The sequence below is a fragment of the Hibiscus syriacus genome, unplaced genomic scaffold (assembly GCF_006381635.1).
Source record: "Hibiscus syriacus cultivar Baekdansim isolate YM2019G1 unplaced genomic scaffold, ASM638163v2 tig00110930_pilon, whole genome shotgun sequence".
Taxonomy (NCBI): domain Eukaryota; kingdom Viridiplantae; phylum Streptophyta; class Magnoliopsida; order Malvales; family Malvaceae; genus Hibiscus; species Hibiscus syriacus.
The window spans coordinates 287,084-299,584 of record NW_024062917.1 but is presented as its reverse complement, the minus strand read 5'-3'; the positions used below and the strand labels follow the sequence as shown (position 1 = coordinate 299,584).

Below are 12,501 nucleotides of genomic sequence, written 5' to 3'. Positions count from 1 at the left end.
TAAAATTTTTTTTTTTAATTATAGGAGGTTCAAAAACTATTTTCAAAAATTTTGGAGGATGTTTAACATATTTAAAAGTAGTTTATTGAGATTTTTAATAATGTAGTAAAGATAAATTTTCATTTTTAAAGGTTGAATATATATTTGATGACGTAAATCATTATTATGATCGTTCAGCTTTCAACCAACAATTTTAAAGAAAATAAAAAAAAATAGAAGAAAAAATGTTTCAACTTTTATGAGTGAGGATTAAACTTACCATTATGGATTAAACTTACAATTATGATAAGGGATTTGATGAAAAATCGTCACATCACACTTCAAGGTTAAAAAGATTACAACTTTTACTCTTTTAGTTAATGTATACTTTAATACAATGACTAAATTATCCAAAATCAAATCTACTCATAAATTTAAATACGTTCTAGGATAATTGTTAAATATTTTTAGAAATATATTTTAGTCTAAAATATTTTCTTTTACTCAAATGAAATATAATCTTGTCAAAGAATTAGTAATTTGGATAATCTATGTATATCATAATATAATTGGAACTGGAATTTAGTCTTATTATTTATTATTTATTTTTATTCAATAATTTCAAATTATAAATTATAAAAGTCCAATTGATTATAAAATTATTTAATTATTCATAATAAATGATAAAATATATTATTACTAATATAAGCATATTTTAAACATAATTTTGTTGAACAATTTATGTAATTTTTACTTTTAAAATAGGTAAACTCCATTGGTGGTCTCTTTTGTTTACGGTTGTCTTATTTAAGTCACCAATTTTGAAAAGCATATGTTTTAGTAGCTTATGTTATCAGTTCATTACATTTTGGTCATTGGGTCATTAACTCACCTTAGTTTGATGTCGTGACATTTAGCAAAATTGTTAAATTTTAACTTGACCCCTGAATTTTAGACAAAATACTATTTTGACCTTAAATTTTAGATAGAATACTAATTTAACTCATGAACTTTAGATAAAATATCAATTTGATCTCTGAATCCAGTCAAAGTCTCGTTGCGGCCTCCATTCATCATCGTCGCCGGTCATCGATTTCAGTTACCGGTCACCGCCGATTTTAGTCGTCGGTCATCACCGACCCTTAGTAACGAAGTTAATTATTTTGTTAGGAGTGAAAAATGTTTGTTTTGCCATTGGAAGTGCGGGATTGTTCTTCACTTTGCAGTAGTCATTTGCAAAATTTTATGTCAACTCCATGGAATTCCATTTGATGTTGAGAAGTCTGCATCACTTCTTTGGGGTGAAATTTATTATCATCCTGATTCAAGAGGAAACCCCCTGCTGGTGGATGAGAACGATGATTTGTTGAATTTATGCTTGAACCCCTTTATAAGATATAGAGCCACGTGATTGCTGAACATAGGAAGAGCGTAGAGTCAACTCTAGCAGAGTTGGGTGTCACTCTTAGCAATGCTGCTTACAAGTTAAATGTTGCGCCTTTGCTAAGGCTGGCTTTCAACACAGTTTTTGGTTAAGCCTCAAGCTTCACTGATATGCTGGTTCAACACATACTGTCTCTAAAGGATCTACAGCAAACAAGGTTGATCACACATACACGGGACCTAAACATTCTATGATTTACAGTGCTAGAATCCAAGCATGGCAGAGTACTGGGAGAAGGCTATTCACCAGATGACAAGGAGGACATACATGACAGTAAAAGAACTAACCAAACTATGGATCTACCAAGCTTCATATAGAATACCTATAAGCATTGCTCCTCCTGGCTCTTAGGTTCTCATTTATGAAAACTGCCACCCTTTGGATCTTGATGAATATGTATACATTTTCCGGCCTTTACAGTTTAATACTATTCCTATTGTAAAAACAACTACCGATCCTTTAAATCCCAGTGAGTAGCCCAAAAATGGTGAAGGGTCTTCGCAAAACCAGCAAAAGTTATCCTCTAGTTATTACTAAAGTTGAGGAATCTGGTGAACTCACTTTATTAGATAACGAAAAGTTGTACTTGGATTCAAGTATGAAGGACCTCAGGGAGCTCTATTCTGAGGTGGAAGTCAAGGTATCTAATTTGTAATAATCTAATAAAAATTATATATTAATTCAAATATTTATAAATTCACTTTGACTCATAACAAACAAACAAAAAATTGACTTAGTCCGTCGACAAACAGTGACCGGTGACAAGAGTTTTAGCTGGATTCAGGGTCCAAATTGATATTTTTATCTAAATTTTAGGTTTAAATTAGCATTTATCTAAAGTTTAAAGTCAAAATATATTTTTTTCTAATTTATTTATTTTTTGTTGCTCTCCCCATTAGAGCTGTTAATGAGACGAGACAGATTGCGAGCTACTCGAGATCGACTCGATCAAGGTTCGATAAATACTCGGATCGAATAGACTCGAATCGAGTTCTTAACGAGCCGAAACGAGCTACTTGATATTTGACTCAAAAAGCTCGTGATCAGCTCGAAGAAATTATTATTTTCTTTTCCCCTTATTTTTTATATTTTATCAATTTTATATATCTTTAATTAATGCAATTTCAAATGCTTTGATGATTGATTCGAGTATTAAGTTAAAAAGTTATACATATAGTGTGAGTTTGTATGAAAAATGATTTGACTGCTCTAATTACCAAATTTTTTACATGTATTGCTAAGCAAATAAGAGGTACAAAAATCGAGTGGATAAAAATAAAATAAATAATTAATATTTTTTATTTTTTATTTAAATTTTAAAATTTAAAATTTAAAATTTAATCCATAATTTTCTTAACTTTATAATCGATACAATATAGTTTTTCAATATACTTCTTTTTTTATAAAATTTAATTAGTTAAAATAATTAAGTTCAAACTTCAGAGGTTTTGAAAAATATAATATTTTAATTGCAGAAGGAGTTTCAATTTTTTTATTAATATGAGTTAAGTAAAAGACAATATTTGTTCAAATATAATTATCAATAATTTGATATTGAATGCTAATATCCCTAACATTCTTGATACTCGAATCTCAAACTTTAAAGAATAACATCAATTCATTTACCACCGAAATTGTTTGATTCATGCATGTAGTTTCAATTTTAAGTAAAATAAATGGATTCTTATCAAAATTAATATATACTAAAGTTAAATTTCATATGATTAAAAAAATACAAATAGGGGATGGTTTAATATTGTTTAAGCAAGGTCTTGAGATTGAGTCTTTGTGTATGCAGAAAATCCCTACGGGAGACTCTCTCACCAAAGCTAAATGTGCGACGCGGGTTGATCCAGATTAATCAAGGAAAAATCTTAAAACATAGAGAATAACTAAAACAAAAAGAAAATGTTATTTTTAAAATGATTAAATATTGTAGAAGTAATGTCTAAATCCAATGATTAAAGGAAAAAATAAAGATCTTGAAAAAAGAAAACACTCTTTTTCGGTTTCCTCATTACTAGATTCAAATAGAAAATTAAAATAGACTCTAAACAAAACAAATGGGTTAGAAACCACTTAATAAAAGAATGTCTTAAGGATTTTGTTGAGCACTTTGATCTGAATCACGCATAGCAGATATGAGTGCAATAAAGGGATGATATTCCCTTGCATGACCCTTAAGAATGCTCGCAACATGCTCAAAAACGGGAATGAGATTTCCACAGGAGGCAAGAGCATCAGTAACTTATTTCACCTTAGTAAGATAAACTCGCATGTTATCCCCTCGTTTCTTGAGAGACTAGAGCTTGTAATGCAAACTCATTACAACAGTTGCAGTGTTAGTGTATGTGAATGCAACACGTGCAACTGCTGTGCATGATGGTTGTGCAACTAAGGATTGGTTCACTGCAGTTGATCAGTTGAAGCAGTTAGTTTGTTGTGAAATTAGTTACATCAGTTTCAGCTATAGTACTAGCTATAAATACTCTCCTTGAGAATTGTTATATACACTCTTAAAGATAATGAATTTCAGAAGTTCTCTTTCGTTTATTCTCTTTGTTCTTACTTTCATAGCTTAGACATTTGTTCATAATCTTTACATGGTATCAGAGACCTCGGATGCCTCACTTTATGTTCGAAAGACCTCGGATAGCTTGGTGTACTTACTGGTGTACGTTGATGATATCATCGTAACAGGGGATAAAGAGATGGTTGTTCAGAGTGTTATAGACAGACTGAATGCTCAGTTTTCGTTGAAGGATCTTGGACCATTGAGTTTTTTTTAGGAGTGAAAGTCAGTTATGAATGTAGTGATGTTGTTTTAAGTCAACACAAGTATATTAAAGACCTTTTACAGAAGCATGGTTTTGGTGGAGTAAAGAGCCTTCCCACCCCTATGGTCTCTAACATCAAGTTGTCAGCCAAATAGGGAACACCACTTGAAGATGTTGCACGATACAAAAACATCGTAGGTGCCCTGCAGTACATTGTGATCACTCGACCTGATGTGGTGTTTGCTGTGAATAGGGTGTGTCAATTCATGCAAGCCCCACTGGATGTTCATTTTCTGGCAGTGAAGCGGATACTTCGTTACCTACAAGGCACTGTTGATTTTGGACTGCGTTTTACACCCTCATCGAGAGTGGCGTTGACTGACTTTGTAGATGCGAATTGGGGCTCGGATGTTGATGATAGACAGTCAACCTCAGGGTTCTGTATATACTTTTATGGGAACCTGGTCTCGTGGAGCTCTCGCAAGCAACAGGTTGTTGCACGTTCGACTGCTGAGGCTGAATACAGAAGTGTGGCTTGTGCAGCTGCTGAGATGGTGTGGCTTCATTCTTTGTTGGGGGAATTGCATGTAGTTTCACATGGCAAGGCTACGTTGTGGTGTGATAATACAAGTGCAGTTGCAGTATGTGCTAATCCCGTTCTGCATTCCAAGTTCAAACATGTTGAGCTAGACTTGTTTTTCGTTCGAGAAATGGTGGCTATGGGACAGCTACAAGTGCATGAAGTTCTTGCGGTTGAGCAGGTTATTGATGTGCTGACCAAACCTTTATCAGCACCTTTGTTTTTCAAACACAGACAACGGTTGTTGGTGGTGCAACTTAAGAGCAGATCAGTTTTGAGTTTGAAGAAGGTTTAAAGTTGAAGATTGCAAGGGGAATGTTAGTGTATGTGAATGCAACACGTGCAACTGCTGTGCATGATGGTTGTGCAGCTAAGGATTGGTTCACTGCAGCTGATCAGTTGAAGCAGTTAGTTTGTTGTGAAATTAGTTGCATCAGTTTCAGCTATAGTACTAGCTATAAATACTCTCCTTGAGAATTGTTATAAACACTCTTAAAGATAATGAATTTCAGAAGTTCTCTTTCGTTTATTCTCTTTGTTCTTACTTTCATAGCTTAGACATTTGTTCATGATCTTTACATTGTTAGTGTATGTGAATGCAACACGTGCAACTGCTGTGCATGATGGTTGTGCAGCTAAGGATTGGTTCACTGCAGCTGATCAATTGAAGCAGTTAGTTTGTTGTGAAATTAGTTACATCAGTTTCAGCTATAGTACTAGCTATAAATACTCTCCTTGAGAATTGTTATAAACACTCTTAAAGATAATGAATTTCAGAAGTTCTCTTTCGTTTATTCTCTTTGTTCTTACTTTCATAGCTTAGACATTTGTTCATAATCTTTACATGGTATCAGAGCATTTCAGTAAGACTATCCAGTGACACTACATCACGAGATGCTATAGCAATAATGGACTCAAATTCCATTGACAACCCAGCAAGAATCACACTTACTTGTTCTTGTTCAGGTACAACACAACCTGCAGCACTCAACAAATCACAGATTATCTTGATCTTGGCTAAATAATCACTCACAGTCAAGCCAGCTTTCCTCTGAGAGTGTAAACTGTGTCTAAGAGAAGAAATCTTGGCACTAAAATGAACTCCAAACAATCTTGAAACTGCATTCCAGATTGTACGAGCGGATGTGAGCCCTGTGAGATGTGGCAAAACCTCCATGCTAACCGTTGTCAACAACCATGAAGCAAACAACTTGTCTTTTTGCCTATGCACCACATACGCTGGATTTTCCTCAAGCTGTCCTGACTCATTTGTAACAAACTGAGATGGAGCAGAACTATCACCATAGACGTAAGCCAACAATCCATAGCCATCAATTATAAGGGTCACCTGATGCTTCCAAAGAAGGTATGTAGACTCGGTAAGCTTTATAACATCCTGTTTGGGTATATGTTGTATATTGGACATGACTGAAGAACCATATGACGTTGAGGTAACTGTGGTATTCACCGGAGAATGAACACCAGCTTGTTGCAAGTCCACCATCTTCAAGAACCTCCAAGAACCTCAAAGAATCCTCAAAGAAAAGAGGCAAACAGAAACTGCAGGACCGTTTTGGCGACTGATACCATGTAAAGATTATGAACAAATGTCTAAGCTATGAAAGTAAGAACAAAGAGAATAAACGAAAGAGAACTTCTGAAATTCATTATCTTTAAGAGTGTTTATAACAATTCTCAAGGAGAGTATTTATAGCTAGTACTATAGCTGAAACTGATGTAACTAATTTCACAACAAACTAACTACTTCAACTGATCAGTTGCAGTGAACCAATCCTTAGCTGCACAACCATCATGCACAGCAGTTGCACGTGTTGCATTCACATACACTAACATTCCCCTTGCAATCTTCAACTTCAAACCTTCTTCAAACTCAAAACTGATCTGCTCTTAAGTTGGTCCACCAGCAACCATTGTCTATGTTTGAAAAACAAAGGTGCTGATAAAGGTTTGATCAGCACATCAGCAACCTGCTCAACTGCATGAACTTCATGCACTTGTAGCTGTCCCATAGCCACCTGGGTATGAGCAAGGCAATGGTGAGCTGGTATGTAAGCTACACAAGGCGATTTATGGGCTGAAACAAGCACCGAGGGCATGGTTTGAGCGACTGAAGGCATACCTGGAATCTGAAGGTTTTTGCCTAGCCAAGTCGGATGCCTCACTTTATGTTCAAAAGACCTCGGATAGCTTGGTGTACTTACTGGTGTACGTTGATGATATCATCGTAACAGGGGATAAAGAGATGGTTGTTCAGAGTGTTATAGACAGACTGAATGCTCAGTTTTCGTTGAAGGATCTTGGACCATTGAGTTTTTTTTAGGAGTGGAAGTCAGTTATGAAGGTAGTGATGTTGTTTTAAGTCAACACAAGTATATTCAAGACCTTTTACAGAAGCATGGTTTTGGTGGAGTAAAGAGCCTTCCCACCCCTATGGTCTCTAACATCAAGCTGTCAGCCAAGGAGGGAACACCACTTGAAGATGTTGCACGATACAGAAGCATCGTAGGTGCCCTGTAGTACATTGTGATCACTCGACCTGATGTGGCGTTTGCTGTGAATAGGGTGTGTCAATTCATGTAAGCCCCACTGGATGTTCATTTTCTGGCAGTGAAGCGGATACTTCGTTACCTACAAGGCACTGTTGATTTTGGACTGCGTTTTACACCCTCCTCGAGAGTGGCGTTGACTGGCTTTGTAGATGCGAATTGGGGCTCGGATGTTGATGATAGACAGTCAACCTCAGGGTTCTGTATATACTTTTGTGGGAACCTGGTCTCGTGGAGCTCTCGCAAGCAACAGGTTGTTGCACGTTCGACTGCTGAGGCTGAATACAGAAGTGTGGCTTGTACAGCTACTGAGATGGTGTGGCTTCGTTCTTTGTTGGGGGAATTGCATGTAGTTTCACATGGCAAGGCTACGTTGTGGTGTGATAATACAAGTGCAGTTGCAGTATGTGCTAATCCCGTTCTGCATTCCAAGTTCAAACATGTTGAGCTAGACTTGTTTTTCGTTCGAGAAATTGTGGCTATGGGACAGCTACAAGTGCATGAAGTTCTTGCGGTTGAGCAGGTTGTTGATGTGCTGACCAAACCTTTATCAGCACCTTTGTTTTTCAAACACAGACAACGGTTGCTGGTGGTGCAACTTAAGAACATATCAATTTTGAGTTTGAAGAAGGTTTGAAGTTGAAGATTGCAAGGGGAATGTTAGTGTATGTGAATGCAACACGTGCAACTGCTGCGCATGATGGTTGTGCAGCTAAGGATTGGTTCACTGCAGCTGATCAGTTGAAGCAGTTAGTTTGTTGTGAAATTAGTTACATCAGTTTCAGCTATAGTACTAGCTATAAATACTCTCCTTAAGAATTGTTATATACACTCTTAAAGATAATGAATTTCAGAAGTTCTCTTTCGTTTATTCTCTTTGTTCTTACTTTCATAGCTTAGACATTTGTTCATAATCTTTACACGCAGAACGATTAGCAAAGAATTGCAGAACTTTATTCCACACATCAGCAGACGTTTCGGCATCAACAAACTGAGGGAGCAAATGGGCACTGATTGTATCTTGGACCAAGAACTCCTTGCATTCTTCATTAGGAACCACAACACCCTCTTCACCAACAACCGTTTCTGAAGGAGGCAACATCGTTCCAGTCAGCATACGCTTAAGGAGATAGCTTCTCACGGTAAACAACACTTGTTGCTTACAAAGAAGAAAATTCATTTCATCAAGAATCACGTTCACCCTTTTTGTTACTGAAAACTTTGATATTTTTTGAAGAAAACTCTACCGAAGCAACAGTTGAGCAAGCACTTTGATCCATTGAGAAGATAAAGGATACGAACAACTAAAGCTACACCTTTCTTAGAGACGAAACCCTAGGATACGAACAACGAATGATACCATCTTGAGAGAGAGCAAAGAGAGTAAGCTAAGAAAGTATAAAGAAATAATACAACTTTCATCGAAGAATACTTCTGGTACAAAAGGTTCATATAGACAGCGTTTACATGCAGTTATACTCGGGTAACAATCCTAACAAACAACTTAATTGCTACTTTGCTCCACGTGGAACACAGCTGTACTGTACAGCTTACTCCAATAATCCCGGAGTATAGTTGTCATGCTTTGTGCATAATACATTTGGATGCTATAAAATCCTAAATTAGTCAACTGCAAGTCTGCATCACGGTAAAGTAAACGAGATTCTCTAGAACTTTGTTGCCAAACGATATTTTGAAAAGGATGCATCAAAACGATATTTTGAATTTACCGGCCATATATGCATGTATGTCATACCAGGTCAGGAGTATCGTCATCTTACAAAAGTTTCGTCAGTTTCAAAAGCGTCAAAATATATGAATCATACGTACAAGATCATATATTATTTTCAAATAAGAAGACATGCATACAATGTTATGATCCACACATTAACGCCTATTTTTAAACCTAGTAATATAGACATTGAACCTTTGATTCGTTATTATTATGAATAATATTATCAATTATTGTTAAAAAAAAAGTTAACATGACACGGTAACGTTTATTCTTCTATGACTCTTTATTTTTTTCTTCTTCTCCATTGTCACATGTTTCACCTCAAACCATGCATGCTCTTTCTCCCCCCTTCTCACCAAAAATGGTACAACGACCCTTAGAAATAACCATGTGAGGCCAGGATTTGATGTTATTTTCAGTCGGCCATATCAAGCATCTACTGCAATATTGCCTTCTCTTCAAGAGCATGACATGCATAAGGAGCAATAGGGTCCACAAATTGTAAATAAATAAAGCATTGCAGCAATATCCATTTCTATAATGAAATGATATTGTAAGAAGTGGCAAAGAAATAATTGTAAATGGGACTAGAAAACATGTATGGTGTATGAAATAATTATTTTGGTGTTTATTTATTTTTTAGAGTATTTTGGTATCTAACGTGTTATTTTGGGATAAAAAAATTTATAATGTTTAACTAAATAATCATTTTAACATCTCTTTTCTAATTTTAATTATATAAATAAAATGATATTTTTACAAATTAAAACTATATTAAAAATTCATTTAGCAAATCTAAAGTCACAAACACAATCCAACTCACAAGATAAATAAATTTTTATTTATTAATAATAATTTAACATATATATATATATAACGTATTCAATTATTTTTGACATTAACAAAAAAATTAAAAATATAAAAAAATGTTATAACTTATCTTCAATAGTATGATTTGACTTAGTGATTAAGGTGTTCTTATTCATACTTAGAGTCTCCTATTCAAGTCTTTCCATTAACTTTTTCACTTCTTTTCTGTCGTTAACTACTTTAGCATATATGAAAAATATTGTGAAATATTACCTAGTAAGAGACTTGGCCATTAGCTCTCTCTCTCTTTGCCCTAGGTTTAAACTCCGCCTAATGCATTTATCACTCTCCACTTTACTTTTCTCAATAAAATGATGACATGTGTCATCATTTAACTAGAGATTAATTTTTTTAATTAAAATTAGAACCACGTCACTTCCGTTAAATACTAATAATTAGTGACTTGATTGACAACACTTAAATAATTAGGTGGTCTTAGTTATAATTAACCCTAAAAAATTTGGGAAAGTAAGAAAAATTTACAAACAGGCTAATTCCGGTAAGGCGGGGAGTTTTTAAGTGGGAAATGGGACTCGGTTTTTAAATTCTCTTTTAAACTCTTTACAGCGCCAATTCCTATGCCAAAAAAAAAACACTCCACCAATCACCTCTTCAATCAATCATCCCTCCAAAATATCGAAGATGCAATCCAAAATAAATTCCTTCTTCAAGCCTTCTTCTTCTTCTTCTTCTTCTTCTATGTTAACTGAGCGCTCGAATTCACCCCCACAGTTCTGCGGTGACGAGAACGATGAATTAGCCATCTGGGAGAAGACTCAGCACACCATTGTCAACACCTACACGCGTAGAGCTTCAGAATTTGAAAGGTATTTTTTTTATTCTGTCGAAAGAAGTAATAACATTTTCTGGGGTTTATGATTTTTTAAAGTTTTTCCCCCTTTGAAGGATTGACAATAAAGAAGAAGCAAGCGATGAGAAATCGGAAAAACCCATTTCAGGGAATATGTTATCAAGGGAAGAATGCGGTTCAAATGGGAGAAATCTGAAGAAGAAGAAGAGAAGTTATGCACAGTTCCATTTGGAGTTAGGTCAATCTAATTTTCTTCTCCATGACTGTTCAACTTGTGGGGTCAAGTATTCTCCAGGGGATGAAGCTGATGAAAAGAACCATACCGTTTTCCATAAGAATTTCACTCTTGGGATTCAATTCAAGGTACGCGTATATTTTTCCAAAAATTATATATATCCGCTTTCTGTAATTGAGAAATACTTCTAGCAAGTTCTACTATTTAATATAACAATAAAAAAGAGAGGGTTTTGAATCTTTTGATCCAAAGCTAGAATTTGAAGGATTGACAGTCGAATTTTTATTGTAGTCTTTTAACCGTGAACTTCGCTTTCCAGGGATGGAGAAATGAGAGGGTTGTTCATACACCCAATGGTGAACGTGGTCGAGTCATTTTGGTTTTGGATTCTGATCCTGTTGCTCAGAGGAATAAGGTCAATATTTTGGGGGTTTTGATTTATCATAAAGTTTACCTTTTATAATTTATTTAACTTGATGATTGTGGGGTTCTTCATTGCAACACTGCTTGTTTTAGCAGGTGCAAGAAGTTGTGAAGATGATGGAGATGGAGATGGAGCTTGGTGAGGGCTGGATTTTTCACAAGCTTTGCAGGGTGATCTGATTGCATTTTCTTATTGGCAATTCGGCACATTATGCATTATTTTTTTTAAAAGAAAATCTCTTTCATTTACCCCAATTGTATGTAAATGATTCTTTTATTGTTCCAAAAGTTCAGCATTTATTTGACTATGTTTAGTTTTTGTATAGTACTGTTTATATCTTTGTTGCTCTCATTTGATCTAATTCTGTCACCGTATTACAATCCAAATGGCTGCAAAGTTGAACAATTTCTAAACTCCAATCTTGGGATTTTTCATTTTTCTTCGTTTTCATCCTGCTGTTTACAGGTATACCTATTCATTTTGTCCCAACGGATTGCTGGATGTGTAGTTGCAGAATCAATAAAGGAAGCTTTTGAAGTCCTCTCGTGTTCGATCGGTGCAACGACAAAGCAAGCGAGGCCAAAATCTGGCAAGCTTCGGTTTGGGGACATTGTTTTACAGAGGGAAGTCATAAATATAGCACCTTCAGAGGTATCACACGAAAGCCGCAATGGAGCGATTCTATGTAAAAAGGAAGCGATGAGCGCTGTTTGTGGCATAAGAGCAATCTGGGTGACTCCAGACAACAGGAGAAAAGGCATTGCCACTCAAATGTTGGATGCAGTAAGGTAAAGGCTTGAGCTTTTTAGGTCATCCACTTTTGGGATTTTGGAGGTTGAATTGAAACCCCATTAAAATGCTGCAGGGAAAGCTTCTGTAGGGGACATGTTATTGAAAAAGCTGAATTGGCCTTTTCTGAACCAAGTTCAGATGGAGAAGCTTTGGCGGCCAACTATACAGGCACCACCTCTTTCTCGGTGTATAAAACTGGTAATTTGTGCGGCTAGATCATGTCAATTTCATTGTTTTAAGGGACAAAATCAGACAAAAAAAAGCATTTTCTCGTCGGAATCCATCAC

At 35.5% G+C, this 12,501-nt stretch overlaps 1 protein-coding gene across 1 annotated transcript; it reads left to right on the top strand.

Moving 5' to 3' along the window:
* The first annotated feature begins 10,553 nt into the window (after positions 1 to 10,553).
* Positions 10,554 to 12,501, top strand: LOC120146583 (protein CHROMOSOME TRANSMISSION FIDELITY 7-like). Its single transcript, XM_039160105.1, has 6 exons — positions 10,554 to 10,779; positions 10,859 to 11,126; positions 11,318 to 11,413; positions 11,518 to 11,592; positions 11,888 to 12,210; positions 12,288 to 12,501. The coding sequence occupies exons 1-6, from the start codon at positions 10,595 to 10,597 to the stop codon at positions 12,427 to 12,429; spliced, it is 1,089 nt and encodes a 362-aa protein (XP_039016036.1). The 5' UTR covers positions 10,554 to 10,594; the 3' UTR covers positions 12,430 to 12,501.